The 19,347-nt window shown below is 48.0% G+C and overlaps 1 protein-coding gene across 1 annotated transcript; it reads left to right on the forward strand.

Annotated features, from left to right (window-relative positions):
• Nucleotides 1-5,866: 5,866 nt before the first annotated feature.
• LOC531026 (melanoma-associated antigen 10) lies at nucleotides 5,867-7,011 on the forward strand. The gene has a single exon (XM_002699616.6). It carries the CDS (start codon nucleotides 5,867-5,869, stop codon nucleotides 6,647-6,649), a length of 783 nt encoding a protein of 260 aa, XP_002699662.1. The 3' UTR covers nucleotides 6,650-7,011.
• The last annotated feature ends 12,336 nt before the right edge of the window (nucleotides 7,012-19,347 follow it).

Below are 19,347 nucleotides of genomic sequence, written 5' to 3' on the forward strand. Positions count from 1 at the left end.
TCCCCCAAATATCCTGCCACAGCAGAAGGATGAGGATTCAGGGAGAATTCAAGGCTTGTTTCAATCCGATCTGGGATCTTCAGATGGGCACTCCATAAAGTCAACCTCTGCCTCTTCCATTCACACTGCTGTATGCACAGGGCTGGCACAATTTGTTGGATTTTTGAGGAATCATTGAGATGAGCAGCCACAATCAGAAGTACTTGAGTGAGAAGGCCAGAGCAGCCAAGATTTGTGCTCAGCATGCTCCAGTGAGGGCTCTCACTCTGCACAGAGGCAGCAGGCAGCACCCTTGTTCTCTGGGGCATGTGAACTGAATCTGAGGAGCCCGATGTGGACTGCAATTGTTACCACACAGTGCTGGGTACCGAGGGCCCCTTTCCAGGCAGTGACTGTCTCAGGGTGTGCTAGACGGGTCTCTGCCTGGGGAGTGGCTGGTGCATGGATCTGGATCTGGGCTGCCAGGAGGTGGATGATACAGTAGGACTAGCCTGGTTTTCTGCAGCTTCCCCAGGTGGCTCTAGTGGTGAAGAACCCGCCTGCCAATGCAGGAGACACGAGAGATGCAGGTTTGATCCCTGGGTCAGGAAGCTCTCCCATAGTAGGAAACGGCAACTCACTCCAGTATTCTTGCCTGGAGAATCCCATGGACAGAGGAACCTGGTGGGTTACAGTCCATGGGGTCACAAGTGTTGGACAAGGACTGTAGAGACTTAGCACACACACAGCCTGGTTTCTAGCTGGGGACTTCTGGAGGGAGTGAAAGTGAATTGAATCACAACCAGAAACCTGATACTGCTGAAGTAAAACCCAGTGGAACATGAGGGCACAGAAGAAGGACTGGGCATCACTGCAGCCTTGACATTTGCTGAGCTTTGGGCTTCCCTGGTGAATTGATGCCTTTTGAACTGTGGTGTTGGAGAAGACTCTGAGAGTCCCTTGGTCTGCAAGGAGATCCAACCAGTCCATCCTAAAGGGAAATCAGTCCCTGAATGTTCATTGGAAGGACTGATGCTGAAGCCAAAACTCCAATACTTTGGCCACCTGATGTGAAGGACTGATGCATTGGAAAAGACCTTGATGCTGGGAAAGATTGAAGTGGGAGGAGTAGGGGATGACAGAGGATGAGATGGGTTGGATGGCAACACCGACTTGATGGACATGAGTTTTGAGTAAGCTCCAAGAGTTGGTGATGGACAGGGAGGCCTGGTGTGCTGCAGTCCATGTGGTCACAGAGTTGGATACGACTGAGTGACTGAACTGAACCGAACTGATTCCTGAGTCTGTGAAAAATATCCACCTGATACACCAGCCAGCAAAGGCCTGACCTGTCTTAAAGAAGTACTATCTCAACAGATACAAAGAAGAGACTACATATAGGACTGGAGTATGAGATAGATTGAAACATAGTATAGCAGATACTCTGTAACAATTTAAATATGTATATGGTTGGTCAATAGTAAAAGAATTGCCTGCAGTGCAGGAGATACAAGAGGACTAGAGTTACAATCCCTAGGTACAAGAAAGATCCCCTGGAGAAGGAAATAGCAACCACTCCAGTTTCTTGCCTAGAGAATCCCATGGACAGAGGAGCTGGTGTGCTACAGTCTGGGTTGCAAAAAGTTGGACACGACTGATGCAACTGAGCAACAGCAGTGTAGCCCAAGAATTAATATATAGCTAAAAATCCAAACATACACCCACATATACATGTTTAGTACATACATTGTGGTTTGTCCATGTATGAGTATGCTGCTGCTGCTAAGTCGCATCAGTCGTGTCCGACTCTTTGCGACCCCATAGACGGCAGTCCAACAGGCTCCTCTGTCCCTGGGAGTCTCCAGGCAAGAATACTGGAGTAGGTTGCCATTTCCTTCTCTAATGAATGAAAGTAAAAAGTGAAAGTGAAGTTCCTCAGTCGTGTCTGACTCAGCGACCCCATGGACTGTAGCCTACCAGGCTCCTCCATCCATGGGATTCTCCAGGCAAGAGTACTGGAGTGGGGTGCCATTGCCTTCTCCGATGTATGAGTATATATGCACATATAACCATTTTTCTTTTTTAAAGTCACTCGGTCATGTCTGACTCTTTGCGAACCCATGGACTATAGAGTCCATGGAATTCTCCAGGCCAGAATACTGGAGTGGGTAGCCTTTCCCTTCTCCAGGGGATCTTTCCAACCCAGGGATCGAACTCAGGTCTCCCACATTACAGGTGGATTTTTCACCAGCTGAGCCACAGGGGAAGCCCAAGAATACTGGAATGGGTAGCCTATCCATTTTCCAGCAGATCTTTGCAACCCAGGAATTGAACCAGGTCTCCTGCATTGCACACAGATTCTTTACCAATTGAGCTATGAGGGAAACATATAATCTACACACATATATACATACAAATCTGACAGACACCTCATAGACATGTAAAATGTATTCATCAATATGAATGAGGATTAAACAGTGAAAAGGACAGCGCTCCCACAGGATCAATTCTTATGGCTGAATGGTGAAGAACTGATGCTTTCGAACTGTGGTGTTGGAGAAGACTCTTGAGAGTCCCTTGGACAGTGAGGAGATCAAATCAGTCAGTCCTAAAGGATATCAACCCTGAATACTCATTGGAAGGACTGATGCTGAAGTTGAAGCTCCAATACTTTGTCCACTTGATGCAAAGAGCCAACTCATTGGAAAAGACTCTGATGCTGGGAACAATTGAAGGCAGGAGGAGAAGGGGACAACAGAGGATGAAATGGTTGGATGGCATCACAAACTCAATGGACATGAGTTTGATCAAACTCTGGGAAATAGTGAAGGACAGGGAAGCCTGGCACGCTGCAGTCCATGGAGTTGCAAAGAGTTGGACATGATTGAGCGAATGAACAACCAACAGGTAATATTATCTAATCATCAAACCAAGGGTTCCCCTAAATCACCTGCCATGACTCAGTCTCTTCACCTAAAACCAAATATTTTATACAAAATGTTTTCCAAGTATGGTGACTGCTGACGGGCCCCCACGGGAAGATGTGTGGTTCCCTGTGATCCCCCATGGTCATGGGCACAGCAGGCCCCCATCCAGCATCTGTCCTGGGACTGCAGCCTTTTCTCGAGTGTTAAGGAGGCCCCCTCCTGAATGAGGATGAGGGGGTCCAGTCACCCAGGAACAGAGGTTCTCATAGAATACAACTTCACTCCTACTGGGACTCCTGGAGACCCCGGTCCGGGCTGTCAGGTGGAGCCCCGCCTCTTCCACCACTTCCTCAGTGACTCAGGGAGTCAGAGTCAGCCTGAGGGCACAGTCTCATGTGGACAGAGGGAGGGGCCCACGCCTTGCAGAGACTCGAGGTGAGGACAGAGGGTCCCCAAGGGATGCATGTGCAGCTCTCCCAACAGCCATGGGGGACCACGGGGTGTGGTGTCCAGATGTGACATCACTGAGCCTGCTGGGAGGGGAGAAATGAGGGCCTGAGTCACGGAGCTTGTGTTTAGGTCAGCAGAGTGAAGGAGCCCAGCTGTGCTAGGAGTCAAGGTAGAACCCTGAGGGGGGCGCTGGTAGCCCAGGACATACAGGTCATCACTGCTTTTAGCCCTGGAAGACCCTGACAGGCTTGTGGGAATGAGCCCCCTCTACTGCTTGCCTCTCAGGAGTCCTGGTTTGGGGGGATGCTGGCTCTAAGGCGAGCAAAGTTGGCAGCTGAGGGTGGTGACAAAGAGAAAGAGGGTTGAGGAAGCCCTGTGGAATCATCTCAACTTTGGGAAGCCCTGGAATTGGAGCCCTGATATCATGTCCACAGTCTCCTCCAGGGGTCTCAGGGCAGTGAAGGCCTTGATGTGAGGGTCCTGCTTTAGGTCAATGTAGGGACATCCCCGGACCTGCCAGGGCTCAAGATGAGGACCTTGAGGGAGGACACAGGTAACCCCACAGGTCCTGGCACCTGCTGTCAGCCCTGAGAGACCCTGGTGGTAGCATGAGCACAGGATTGCAGAGACACTGGAAACTTGATATAAGGGGATGGGCCTCAGAGCATGAAGGGGAGCCACATATGATGTTAGGTTCTGAAAGAGTCTGGGTGAGGATGCTGAGGGAGGTCTGCGGGGACTCTGGGCCTGGGATAGGTTGAGCCCAACATGCGGGGTCTCACTTCCTGACATCCGGGTCTCAGACTGGGGACTTCACATATGGGGCCAAGACTCAGGTGCGCCAATTCCCAGGTCCTGTGGTGTGTCAAGTTGAGGACACTGAGGGAAGAATAGGGTACCATGGACCACAATCAGAGGAGACCTCAGAGTAGCCCATCTTTATTATCAGTCCAGGCTGTCCGTGGGATAGAATGAGCAAAACAGGCATGGTCTGACTTCCTGACATCCGGGTCTTGGAGAGACTGGGGCTCTGGTATAAGGGGCCGGGGCTTCAGTTGGGGAGAGGTGAGAATCCCAGGTCCTGACTGGAGGCAAGGTGAGGTGCCTGAAGGAGGACTGAGGGGTCTCTGCGTGAGGACTGACAGAACCCCACAGATCCCCACCCCGGTAGTTGGCCCTGGGAGCCCTTGTGGTGAGAAGAGCACACTAAACCTGTCTGACTTCCTGACATGCGGGTATCAGAGAGACTGGGGACTTGGTGTGAGGAGACGGGCCTCAGGTAGGGAGACGACAAAGTCCAGGTCCTACCGAGAGTCAAGGTGAGGACACTGAGGGAGGAGGGGAGCCCGACCCCAGAACAGAGGGGACCCTGGTAGTCCGCGGGCAGGATGACCATGTACAGGATTTCCTGACATCCGGGTCTCAGAGAGCCTGGGGACCTGGTGAAAATGGCGGGGTTTCAACATGGCAGATGGGACAATCACAGGTCCTGCCTGGAGTCTAGGCTCCATGTGGGGAAGGACTGAGGCTGTTAGACCCTAAGGCAAGGAGGATCCTTGCTCTTGCCCGGGGTGTGGGGGTTAGGTGGTGCGGGGGCCGGTCTTGGAGGCCCCAGAGTGGGGTGAGCAGCTTATTCACCTCTTTCTTAGGGGCCTTAAGGTGAGGTGTTCTGGTGGAGGGTGGAGGCTTAAGGTCTGCAGAGGCTGGACTCCCTGGATACCGAGGGAGGACTCAGCAGACGCCCGCCCCTCTGTTCAGTGCTGGGAGGCCAGGTAGGACGTGAGGAGCGGTGACCCAGCATCTTCCCAGCCTAGGACTCGCAGGAGGCCCTAGGCAGGTGTGGCCACATATGAGGCCCCCCGAAACTTTGTCCAGACGTGGCTCTTGTTCTGAGTTTCCCTGCAGGCCCCCAAAGGGGGAAGGTCCAGGCCATTCCAGTGGAAAAGTGAGCACTACACGTGATCCCCAAAGGGACTAGCCACCCCAGATCTGGGGGGACCTCACAGATTCAACCCCTCCTACCAGCACAGAAAGCCTAAGTCTGTGCCACAGTCTACCCCCTAGGTGCCCCCTCCATTTGTCTCACAGGGGCTCCAGAAACCAGGAGAAGACTGAGGTCTGAGGTCTGTGTTCTGAGGTCATAGGAGTGCCAGCAGTCAAGGTTAGGTGAGTGTCCTGAGTGTGCACAGGGGCTCCCCATCCCAGAACAGAGGGGACCTCAAAAGGCCCTAATCCGCCCCCCACCTTGTCAGCCCCAGAACCTCAGGCTGTACTGGCTGCACCCTGAGCCAGAATTTCTCTTCCCCACTTGACAGGGGACTGACCACCAAGGAGGAGCGCCCTGGTAATGCTCAAGAGCAGCCCTCAAGGAAGACCAGTAAGTGGACCCAGTCAAAGCCACCCGTGGAGCATTTCAAAACTGAGACCATTTATACTCTCTCTCTTTCCCAGGTCAGTGGTCTCCATTTTCTCCCTGCCACACCCACACTGGGCACAAGACTCCAGTCATCATGCCTGTGGTCCCGATGAATGAACTCTGCACTTCTGAGGAAGACCTTCAGGGCCAAATCCAGGCCCAGGGCCCAGTGGAGGCGCAGCTCCTGGGGGCTGAGGCAGAGGATGCCTCAACCCCTCTGGCCTCCTTCCCTCCAGTCTCATCTTCCTCTGCCGCCGTGGATGCAGAGATCTTGTTCAAGCAGGCTCTGAATGGGATGATGGCTCAACTACTGGAGTTCTTGCTCCTCAAGTATGGCACTAAGGAGCAGATTTTCCAGGCTGAAATGCTGAATACGATCCTCAGGGATAACCAGGCCCACTTCCCAGTGGTCTTCCGTAAAACCACACAGTGCCTGCAGCTGGCCTTTGGCCTGGATATGAAAGAGGTGGACCACAGAGAGCACATCTATGTCGTGGTCCCCTTCCTGGGCCTCACCCTAAATGAGATGCAGAGGGATGAGCAGAGCATACCAAAGGCTCTGGTGGCAGCCCTGAGCCTGATTCTCCTAGCAGGGGACCGGATCAGTGAGGAGAAGGTCTGGGGAGCACTCAGCAAGATGGGGGTATTTGCTGGGATAAAGCACTGCATCTATGGGGAGCCCAAGGAGCTGCTGACCCAAGTGTGGGTGTGGGAGGGGTACCTGCAGTACCAGCAGGTGCCTTACAGCCACCCTGCTCGTTACGAGTTCCTGTGGGGTCCCCGGGCCTATGCAGAGACCAGCAAGCAGCAAGTCAAGGACTATCTGCGCAGGGTCAATGGAAGGGGTCCCAGGTTCTTCCCACCCCGGTGGGCATAGGTGTGAGGGAGGAGGAAGAGGGGCCCTGAGCCAGAACAGCAGCCAGGCTCCTTTCAGGCCCACATCCAGCAGCTTGTCCTGGGGGTAGGAAGGGAGGCTGATCCTTCCCTCTGTGTTTGAAGAGGGAGCATTCAGCCTTCTCAGTCATGACGGCTGGGAGAGTTGGGGGAACTGGTGTGTAGCATCTTTGGTTCCTGTTCACTACAATGACATGGAGATCCACTTCTATTTCCTTTAGAAATTTTTCAAATGTTATTCCTTGTAATAGAAGGCCTAACGAGCTTCAGTGTCCAACTATGTCAGTAGCGTTGATCACAGTGTGTTTGTGCTCACAGTTCAAGAACACGAGTTTTGCTGTTTTGTAAAAGTGATTGTGAACTCTTTATTTTATTTTGTGATCCAGAACAAGATTACATGGACTTGGGATATAACTATTTTGGAAATATGATATTACTTAGTAAGAATTAAGAAATAAAATGTATTTGAGGTGAGATCCTCTATACTTCTTTTCTGTCATTTTATACACCTAAACTATCTCTGTTCAATTGGAGTTTTTCAAGTTATTATTTAAGAAAGTACAAAAAGCCTGATTTGACTTAATAAGTGCCCTGCTCTGGCTCATTTATTCCACAAACCTTCATGGAGCCTGTGCTCTGTGGAAGGCCCTGTGTTCGCAGTGGGGACACTAGAAGCAGGACACCCCAACACCTAGAGCGATGATCTAAGAGCTGCAGTCACATGAGGAAGGTGGACAGCCATCCCCTATTTCCACAGAACAGGGCAACCAAGGGCAGGGTCCAGGAGGATCACTTGAGTGTCGGTGCCTGGGCCAGGGTGGTTTGGGGCTTTGGGAAGCTGGGTTCATTCTGTGGGAGGTGATTGTGATGAGGGTAGATGGTGGCAGCAGCCAGAGTTATACACAGTGTCTTATGGGTGAGAAGAAAATCTGAAATGGGACATACACATTAGAAGATCGTCTTCTGTCCTAGATAAATTTCCTGGGGCAGGAAGAGAAGTTACACTATGGTCAGGAACACTTGTTTATGCTGCTTGATCTAGGTACACCAAAATTTTTCAAAATGGGGAGGGGTGAGTGGACTTTGGTTTGCTGCACAATCTACTCAGTCTTGGAGAATATAGTTGAAGACATCTTGGTAAGCAGCCCCAAACTTTCGGCAGGATTTTAATGGAGTATCTTCTTTGAAACTGGTGGCTGTGCACTTAACCTAATGGATCAGTTTATCCAGGTGGTCAGGCCCTAAAGCCATAGATGAGTAGGGGTTATGGAAACCACAATGGCAAAATCTGCACTGAACTTGAATTCACACACCTCAGAATTCTCTTTGGAGGTGAAAAGTGCGGCATTGTGCATATCCTAGCTAGATTTTATGAATAAAACTCCCACTGTTCTTGTCCTCTCACTGTCGTTTGTCTGATACCTGCCCTCATGAAGCTCATGGCTGTCGCGGAGCCTAAGGGAACCTGTGCAGGTGCTCAGGCAAGTTTCATCATGTGGAGGCAGCCGGGCCTCCCGGGGGAGACTGTGTCTGGCATCAGGAGGCAGGGGCACATCCTCAGCTCGCTGAGACTGTGGGCAGCATCACTGCAAAGGGAAGGGCAGAAAGAGCACTGGAGGGAGCCGGGGGGACCCCTCCCTGACATTCCCAAGAGCCTTGGAAACTAAATCAGATCTTGCATTTGAAAGTGCCAGCACAGAAGGGTGACTAGAAACAGTTGGGGATTCAAGGCACCTTTGGCTTTCTCAAAAACTCCTCAACACACAAAGGGAATCATCTTCATCTCAAGCTACACCTACTGGCTGCTGTCTGTTGAGCACCGAGCACACTGCAGGGCAGAGGAGAGACTCCAGGTCCTTGTTCATGTCTCTTCTCCCTCTGCTTCCTGGAAGCTGCCTGCAGGGAACATGGGATCCTAGGTAAACCTCCAACAGTTTGGGAATAAATACATGACCAACTCACCAATTTAAATACAAAGACAGGAAAAAAAAAAAAAAACAAAAAAACTTTTCATCTAAATAACAGTAGCACATTGGGGAAAAAGGATCCCATTTGTGCCGATATCTGGGGTGGAAAGATATTCTTGAGAAACGTTGTGCCACATCCATGGGGCTAAATTCCCAAGAAGCTGGAAAGGCTCCTTCCTGACTGACTGATGGAAGCTCTGTCCTGGCGCCATCCATTCAGGGCCAAGGTGAGGACCTGGGCTCCTCCCAGTGGCACTGATCTTGCGAGGCAGCAGTGAGTGGTTGAGTGAGGAGACATCTTAATTCCCTGCCCAGGAATTGAACCTGGGTAGCGTGGATGAGAGCCTGGAATCCTAGCCAGGAGACTAGCAAGGGCTAGAGGCTGAACGCTATTTTTTCATGGATCATTGCCTCCAGTGAAAAATGCATTTATCACAGAGGCAGAAACTGTAAATGCAGGTACAAAGTTTATTATTAGAAACATAGCACAACAAGTGGGAGAGCACATAAAGAAATGGTTTAGTTGAGACAGAAGCAAGGCAGAGATGGAATTCTGGAGAGAAAGAGTGTGGATGTCACACCTGGTGAGCAGGAGCACAGTCAAGAGGCGGTAAAGTCATTTATATGAGGCAGTACTTCTGAATTTTTGTCTTCCTTCAAGTCAATTATCTGGTTTCTTTTAAACACACCTGACCTACACTGGGACACTCCCCTGCATTCATACACACACTCCTCAGCCAACATGGATCTCGAAGTGAAGGTTTCCGTGAGGAGCAAGATTCATTATGGTCTGGCATTATCCCTTGACTTTGAGCCACAAGGAGCCTTGCTTCACATGTCTGATGTCTCCCTTGTCCCAAAAGATGGGGGAATGGAGATCCTTTTATCCTTTACTCAAACAAGGTTTTGCCCCTCTTTGTCCTTGCCATGACTGTTACATTTAGGTATTTATAAGAGACAAACACTGTCTTATAAATGTCTCCATTTACGCTGTCTCTATTGTTTTGTTCATTTCATAGAGCAAACAGGAGGCTGATTGTAAGTGCTTAAACTGTAGCCAAACTATCTCTTGGCACAGGGAATACTAACATTTTTAAGTATCCGACCTGAAGCCCACTTCTTTGTGCCCCATGAAATGCAAACAGGAGGCCAGTTGAAAATGTCTAACTTGGAGTCCATCCATCCATACTCCTCTGCCTTATTGTGTGATGCATAAATACTTTCTTCCTTTTTTTTTTTTAGCTGTAAATACGACACCATTTTATTTATTATTTATTACTTTACAATATTGTATTGGTTTTTCCATACATCAACATGAATCCGCCATGGGTGTACACGTGTTCCCCATCTTGAACCCCCCTCCCACCTCCCTCTCCATACCAGCAAATGCTTACTAATTCTGTTCCATATATTTGCTGGGACAAGAAGATGATCTGACTTGCCAAAATAACCATCAGGGCACAGAAGCCTTGAGATATATATAGCTTTGTGATTGAGTCCAACACAAATACTTGGAAGTCATACTCCTTGAACTTCGGACAGGGCACAGGGATCCCCCATGCCCATGACTTCAACCTCCAAAGGCTAAATCTCTGTGTCCAACTTGCCTTTCATTCGGTTGTTCACTTCTGGTGCCATTTCAGAGCATGATGATCATAGTAATTTTCAGAAGACAGACATGAAAAGGGAAGACCCTGCAGAGATCAACCTGATCAAGGTGAGGGGGTCAGGCAACTGTATGCTCCCCACATTGATCCCATGAGTAGTCTCTCACAATGAGCTTTCCCCAGGGGGGCAGCTCCTTCAGTGGAGGCCAATTCCAGAGAAGACTTTTGTTCTGAGTCCTCATCCATGAACACCTGTGGCCCTGGGCAAATGAGTGGGCTAGTGACAAGGAGGAGACCTGGGTGGCACCACAGCATCCACTATAATCCACCCCTCATGACTTTGACATACAATCCCTTCATCTTGAGAGATTGCCTCATCTGAGGACAGCTCCTTGAGGATTCTGGTTGGTCTCCTCTCCTCCTAAAGAAGCTCAGAGAGAAAGACTGGACAAATTCTGGGCCCTCACAGATGCAGCAGCTGCTGCACCACAACTGATGGTCACTCTTTCTTGCCTGAGATCCATTCTAAATCCCCTGTACCCTCAGCCAGGACCTTGGCCATTTCCAGTGGCTTCCCTGGTGAGGTAATACAGACTTTGTCCCTCAGGGTTCTGAAGCTTCTCTGACCCTTGCTCTTGGACTTGTCAATTCACCATTGAAATGGGGCAGGAACCCAAGATACATCACCTGGCTGTTAGAGATGTTTCCTTGATGTTCTTCCTATGCCAGAGTAACCCTCACACTCCTTAGGATCAAGGTCAGCGCTGCCTGCCAGGATGGGAACCATTCTCTGTGTGTGCTGGTCCCCTAGCAGGAGGAGCCCAAAGTGCCCAGATGGAAACCATGGCTCATGGGTCAGTAGGACTGTTATCATGTCTCCTGGGGGAGCCTTCTTGCTTTGGGAACAGCCTGTCCCATGTCACCACCGGCAATAGGGTAACCAGTAGCCACATGAGGCTGGGTATTGTGAACTCAAATGTGCTTAGTGTGTCCCAGGGCCTGGCCTTCTACCTTAACATAATGTGAAGTGAAGTCTCCCAGTCGTGTCCGACTCCTTGTGACCCTGTGGACTGTAGCCCACCAGGCTCCTCCATCCATGGGATTCTCCAGGCAAGAATACTGGAGTGGGTTGCCATTTCCCTGTCCAGGGGATTCCCCTGACCCAGGGATTGAACCCAGGTCTCCCGCATTGCAGGCTGTGGCTCAGCTAGTAAACAATCTGCCTGCAATGTGGGATACATGAGTTCAATCCCTGATAGGGAAGATCCCCTGGAGAAGGGCATGGCTGACCACTCCAGTAACATAATGTGAAGTCAAATGTAAATAGCTAGATGTGGCTACTGTGGACATCTGCGCTGTGGAACTACAGAACTTATTCTTAAGAACTGGAAGCACAACTAAGGATGGCAGATGTGGAGTATGTCCGATCCCTGGAGGGTGACACCCCAGTACCACGGGCTCTCATATCCCAGTGTGCACCCCACGTGTGCTTTGTAGAGGCCAATCCACTGTTCCAGAAGACCAGCAGCTTCTGGATGGTGGGGGCTGAGATAGCGACTTTGGATCCCATGGCCACTTGCCCTCTGAGCCCCTGGTGTGCTGTTAGAGGGTCTCTTGGTCTTGGATGGTTTTGTGGAATATCCTGTGTCAGTCAGTTCTGCTTTCTGTGAGCCCTCAAATAGTGGTGCCAGACAAGGTGCTGCAAGCAGGAAAGAGAAACCCACATCTAGAATGTGTACATATCGATTTCAGTAAAGATGAACCTCTCCTCCTTCAAGGATGGAAGTGAGATGTTGTGATCAAGTCACCATTAGCGGCTCAATGATCTGGAGGGACGGTGCCACTGAGGGATCGGCATCACTTTTTGTCCATGGTGGGGCAAACCCCTGGTAGGTGCTGTAGCTCATCTGGCCTGCTGGTGGCGCCTGTGCTGCTGAGCCCAGATGCAGCATCATCCTTGGCCCCACAGCTCCTCCATGCGTGAGAGCATTTTGTAGCCCTGAGGGACCACTGACAGAGGCTGGGCGCTCTCAGTTCTTCAGGCACTGGGTCTTCAGTGATGTTTCTTCCCTCTTATATGCTGCATGCTTTTGTGAGTAGCAAGAGGCAATGCACATATCTTCCTTTTTGGTGTCCCTTCCTATAGGTTCATTGATGTACTCCTTCTCCAAACCTACTTGTGGCAATCTACCAAAATGTCTCATTCTAAGTACCTGACTGAATGGCCAATCCATTTTCCATCATCTTTAAGCCCATGTCTATTCTTGGCTCGGGCCATTTCCTTTATCCATATATAGTGGATCCCTAGAGGCACCATCAGAAGTTGCATCCACTGGGAGCGGATTTCTGCTTGCCACTGTCTCTATGGCCACGTGCGGTGGAGGTGGTACTGCAGCAGGAGTCCATTTCCACCTGCAGTTTCAGTTCAGCCAACCCACCCCTCATGTATGCTCAGCATTTCTACACTCCACTCCTAGCAGCTGGTCAGGAAAGAACTTCCTGGTCCATTAATCTCCAAGAATAAACTGTGGCAGAGGTGCTTGTGACACATTTGCAGGTCATATTGGTGTTTAGCTCACCTTTTTGTAATCTATGGCCCTGCTTAGGTCTGATCTCCTCAGAGACGCCACTTCTGTTTTGCGGTGGATTACTGTTGCAGTCGCCTCCCTTTGTGGGTCTGACAGAACCTAGCTCATGAGGACCAATGGCTGCATGCTGTATGCCGAGGAGGTGGCCATGTGTTCCAGCAAAGATAACAAACCTGGCAAAGCAGTTGCTATCGAGTGGGTGGTGGTCCAGTGTCCTCCTCAGGAGCCTAGAGGTTTGAGTAGGGTCCAGACCGCTGAGGAGGTTCGGTGGGGACCACCTCCCTGCATCCTTTTGGTGTTAAGGGTGTCATTAATGTTTCACATCTCCCAAACCAGAGGGAATCTTGGTTTGTATTTACTGTCACAGTCAAGGTGCAGGGAGTGCACTTGGTCTTCCCCGCTCTGATAGCTTCTATACTAATGGGCTTGTGTGCATTCAGGGCTTGTGCCCATCATCAAGCACGTCTGTTCTAATCACACATCTGGAGGTGGCAGGCAGGAGCTCTCTGGGTCAGATCTAGGCCAGACCTCCATATGTTCCTGGTGCACACATGCTCCCCCTCCACTGCGGACACTGACGGAGTGAAGGCCTGACTATCACTTCCCAGAGCATCTCGCTTCTAGACGTCCTTACAATGTTTGCGTCTTTCCTCTCTCCCCCTCATCCAGTCACCAAGGTGAACGATGTGGGTCTCTTTGTGGGACAGACTTGGGGAATGATGGCTGCATACATCTGCCATGGTGTTGCAGAGTCTTTACTCATAAGGATCCTTCCTTCCCTTTGGTCAATGAATTCTGTTTCTGACAATTGACTCAGGTCTGGGAACTGGGGAAGACATCATGACTCTTTTGGAGCACTCTCCTGCATCCTCCTGCTCACTCATTCTTGTTGTCTGTCAGACAGTAAGGAATCTACCTGCAATGCAGGAGACCTGGGTTTGATCCCTGGGTGGGGAAGATCCTCTGGAGAAGGGAATGGCAACCCACTCCAATATTCTTTCCTGGAGAATTCCATGGACAGAGGAGCCTGGCTGGCTACAGTTCACGGGGTTGTAAAGAGTCAGACAACAACAACTGATCCATCCATCCATGCACCCACCCCATCCATCTATCTGTCTGGGTCCCCAATAGAAAAATGCATAAAGGAGACAAAAGGCAACTAACAAAAGAAATAGAAATGACTAAAAACCTTGAGAATCTCAATGTTTCTAGAACTCAAAGAAATGTATATTACAACATTGAGAACATCCAGTGAACATGGACAGTAGTTAATGTCATGTAGGAAAAGGGAAAACAGACTCGCTCAAGCATTACTGATGGTGATGCACATTGATCTGACCTTTCTGGAGGGGAATCTGGCAATAGGTAGGAAAAATCTAAACAGGCATACCCTTATACAGCAATTTCACTTCCAGGAATTTATTAGGAAATAACTGGACAACTTCACAAGGACATATGTACAGGGATTTCCAGGGAGAACAACCTAAACCTCCACAGTAGAAACCTGGTTAAATAAGTTATGCTACATGGATATCATGGAATTGTCTTTAGCTACCAAAAATGATATAAAGCCATATTTAGTGATATAGAAAGAAGCCCACAATATAATAAGTACAAAAGCTAGACTACAAAAGTGTGCAGTGTGATACATTTCTTTTTGGAAAATTCTGTGTGAAATGTACAAAAAAAAAAAAGTCTGGAGAATATATAGGCCAGAAAAAATATTTTTGGTTACCTCTGAATTATAGGATTTTGTTTGAGTTTTACTTTTTCATATGTATCTGCATTCTCTGAATTTTAGGTAATGAACATGTATAACTTTTGAAATCAGATAAAATCAGCAATGCTGAAATGCTCTGAAAAGTGGAATGAAATGCTTGGTCAGGAGACTTCACTCTTCCCTTTCATTCCCACCTGAAGCCAGTGCATCAGAGCATCTCCAGATGGAATTATGCTTCAACTGTCCCAGGCAGATGAATATCTATCCTCTTTCTTAAAGTTTCCAGAAAAAGAAGCTTCAAAATTTCCTATGACAATCCATTCCAGAGTTTATCAAATCCGTCTGAAAGAGAAATTTCACCTAATGTTTAATCTGAAACACCTGCTCTGTGATTTAAGTCACTGCATTTCTGCTTCAATTTGTAGTGAAAATAGGAACTGGTGGCTACCGTTGGTCCTCAATCAGTTCAGCTCAGTCATGTCCGACTCTTTGCAAACCCATGGACTGCAGCATGCCAGGCCTCCCTGTCCACCACCAACTCCTGGAGTTTACTCAAACTCATGTCCATTGAGTCGGTGATGCCATGCAACCATCTCATCCTCTGTCATCCCCTTCTCCTCCCGCCTTCAATCTTTCCCAGCATCAGGGTCTTTTCAAATGAGTCAGTTCTTTTCATCAGGTGGCCAAAGTATTGGAGTTTCAGCTTCAGCATCAGTCCTTCCAATGAATATTCAGAAACAATTTCCTTTAGGATGGACTGCTTGGATCTCCTTGCAGTCCAGGGGATTCTCAAGAGTCTTTTCAAACACCACATTTCAAAAGCATCAATTCTTCAGTGCTCAACTTTGTTTATGACCCGACTCTCACATCCATACATGACTACCGGAAAAACCATAGCTTTGACTAGACGGACCTTTATTGGCAAAGTAGTGCCTCTGCTTCTTAATATGCTGTCTAGGTTGTTCATAATTTTTCTTCCAAGAGGCATGTGTCTTTTCATTTCATGGCTGCAGTTACCATCTGCAGTGATTTTGGGAGCCCCCCAAAAGTCTCTCACTGTTTCTATTGTTTCACCATTTATTTGCCGTGAAGTGATGGGACTGGATGCCATGATCTTCGTTTTTTGAATGTTGAGTTTTAAGACAGCTTTTTCACTCTCCTCTTTCACTTTCATCAGGAGGCTGCTAAGTTCCTATTCACTTTCTGCCATAAGGACGATGTCATCTGCATATCTGAGTTTATTGATATTTCTCCCAGCAATGTTGCTATGCCAACAGGAAGCTGCTTAAAAATAGTCCACTGAACCCCAGAGGGACACGATTGCAGGCTGGAGACATGGTGGCATGGAACACTTTTTTCTGCCCTTGTCAGCCAATGGTAGGTCCCAAAAGCAGATGAAAGACCCTGGCATAAATTTCCTGGTTCCCGTCCCCATAACATCTTTGTGCACCAAGTTTATTCCAGCCTTTCAGTTTATGGAACCCTCCCTGCTGTCCCAGCAACTGTGCACTGTTACTACACCCAGCATACAGATGTGAAACCTTAGGCTGGAAAAGGGTCATCACTGGCTCAAGATCTTGAACCCTGGCCTCTGAGCTACAACACCACAATGCCAAGGACAAACCCAGGCAAGGACACTGATCTGGGCTGCTCAGCTCTGCACTGTGAGGCTGATGGCCATACACCCTAATGGTTAACCGGGGTACCTGGAGGGTGACCAGGGCACAGAAGCCAGGGTGGGCATTCAAGAGACAGCTTCCAGATCATGGGCTGACAGAAAACCACAATTTTGCTCAGGGAAAACATGGCTTTTGCAATTCAGGGTCCACGTTAAACCTAAGAATATGATTAGCATGTTGCAAGTGAGGGCCAGGTGCCACTCCCTGAAGGCAGCTTTCTATCCTGTCCAAAGTTAATGCACAGGTTTCTCCGAGACAGAGGGGACTGCCCAGCAGGGCAAGCAGCAGCAGCAGCAGCACAATGCCATTTACGCCATCTCCTCTACCTGCATTTCCTATCAGCACTTGAGAAGTGTGCTATGAAAGCAAGTCAATGAGGTGAGCTTGATGCTGCTGAGCTTCCGGTGTCCTTGCCTGTATCTCAAAACCAGAGACTCCTGAATCACGTTAACACCCCAGAATTGTGTGGCTGGACCCAGGTTTTGTGAGGCTGTAGTGGGAGACTGCACAGGGCTCCGGATGTCCTGAAACAAGATGGTGTATAGGTTTCCAGAATTACAAACTAGTGAATACACGTGCTTGCCAAGGGTCCTTCCTCTTTTTAGCTCTGCTAAATCACTTCAGTCGTGTCCGACTCTGTGTGACCCCATAGACAGCAGCCCACCAGGCTCCCCCGTCCCTGGGATTCTCCAGGAAGAACACTGGAGTGGGTTGCCATTTCCTTCTCCAATGCATGAAAGTGAAAAGTGAAAGTGAAGTCTCTCAGTCGTATCCAACTCTTAGTGACCTCATGGACTGCAGCCTGCCAGGCTCCTCCGTCCATGGGATTTTCCAGGCAAGAGTACTGGAGTGGGTTGCCATTGCCTTCTCCGACTAGTGAGTGCTTATTTTTCTATATTATGGATATACCTCAGTTTTTTCACTCTTTTGTTCAAATTTCTATCATTCTGTTCAATTTTCTGCCCATCCCTCCCAGCTTTATTGAGGCATACTTGACCAAAAGTAAGATATTTAAAGTGTACAGTGTGATAGTTTGATATACATATATATGTGTTTGATATAGTGAAGTTCTGGAATTAACTGATAATGAGACTATAATCTCTTATCTCTAGGGACCTGAGGCCTGAATTGGCTGCAATCTCATTCCTAACTATCACTTAGAGATGGAAATGGTATGTAAATCACCCTATATCTCTGACACTACTTTACCACTCATAGGAAGACATCACTAGCATTCCATTGCCAGTCGATTTTGCAAAATTCTATGTGACTCACAAAATGTAAAAATTCTATAAAAGATTCACCCATGAAATTAGATTGAAATATCTATTCCATGCATATTAGTGACATCAATAGAGACAGTTAAAGCTCTAGATTTTATATATTGGTGGGGTCTAGCATCAGAAATGATTGAGGGAAGGGAGGAGAATGGTTTAATGACTTATCCTGGGCTGAATTTGCACAGCAATCTCACTGTTTCTTACTTGCATATGTTTCTTTATAGAGGCATTTGTTGGGGAATCTAATGAACATTATGGTGTCCTAAGCCCTCTATCAGATGCCTTCACATCTCCACTCATGGCAGAAGCTACACAAAGCCTAATGTGTAGATTTATAAAAGAATAATTAGCACATTTCTAATTGTTGAGATCTGGATTTTGCTTTGAAATTACTACTAGGCATTTGGGTGATGATGAATAAGTTACTTTCTCTCTTTGGAATCTATTTTTTAAATGAGGGGCTTCCAAGGTGGCTCAGTGGTTAAAAAAAAATTGCCTGCCATTGCAGGAGACATGGGTCAATCTCTGATCCAGGAATATCCCACATGCCATGGAGCAACTAAGCCACAACTATTGAACCTGTGCTCTACAGCCCAGAAGCTGCAACTACAGATCACACATGTTGCAGCTAATGAAGCCTGTGTGCCCTAAAGCCTGTGCCCTGCAACAGGAGAAGCTGCTGCAATGAGAAGTCCACAGACTCACCTCATTGTTAAAAAAAAGTCTGAAATGCATTGAGTGCAATCTCAGAAATGACAGAATGATCTCTGTTCATTTCCAAGTCAAACCTTTTAATATCACAGTAATCTAAGTCTATGCCCCAACCACTAATGCCAAAAAAGCTGAAGTTGAATGGTTCTGTGAAGACCTATAAGACCTTCTAGAACTAACACCAGAAAAAGATGTCATGAAATAAGTGGAGTAGCAGGCAAGTTTGGCCTTGGAGTACAACATGAAGCAGGTCAAAGGCTAACAGACTTTTGCCAAGAGAATGCACTGGTCATAGCAAACACCCTGTTCCAACAACACAAGAGACAACTCTACACATGGACATCACCAGATGGTCAGTGCTGAAATCAGATTGATTGTATTCTTCACAGCCGAAGATGGAGAAACTCTATACAGTCAGCAAAAACAAGACCAAGATCTGACTGTGGCTCAGATCATGAACTCATTGCCAAATTCAGACTTAATTGACGCAAGTGGGAAAACCACTAGACCATTCAGATATGACCTAAATCAATTTCCTTATGATTACACAGTGTAAGTGACAGATAGATTCAAGGGACTATATCTGATGGATAGAATGCCTGAAGAACTATGGATGGAGGTTCATAACACTGTACAGGAGATGGTGATCAAAACCATCCCCAAGAAGAAGATGCAAAAAGGCAAAATGGTTGTCTCAGGAGGCCTTCCTGATAGGTGAGAAAAGAAGAGAAGTAAAAGGAAAAGGAAAAGATATATCCATCTGAATGCAGAGTTCCAAAGAATAGCAAGGAGAGATAAGAAAGTCTTCCTCAGTGATTAGTGCAAAGAAATAGAGGAAAAAAATTGAATGGGAAAGACTAGAGATCTCTTTAAGAAAACTAGATACCAAGGGAACATTTCATGCAAAGATGGGAATAGTAACGGACAGAAATGGTATGGAGCTAACAGAAGAAGAAAATACTAAGAAGAGGTCGAAAAAATACACAGAACTATGCAAAAAGATCTTAATGACCCAGATAAACATGATGGTATGATCATTTATCTAGATCCAGACAGCCTGGAGTGCAAAGTCAAGTGGACCTTAGGAAGCATCACTACAAACAAAGCTGGTGGAGGTGATGGAATTTCA

The sequence above is a fragment of the Bos taurus genome, chromosome X (genome assembly GCF_002263795.3).
Source record: "Bos taurus isolate L1 Dominette 01449 registration number 42190680 breed Hereford chromosome X, ARS-UCD2.0, whole genome shotgun sequence".
NCBI lineage: Eukaryota > Metazoa > Chordata > Mammalia > Artiodactyla > Bovidae > Bos > Bos taurus.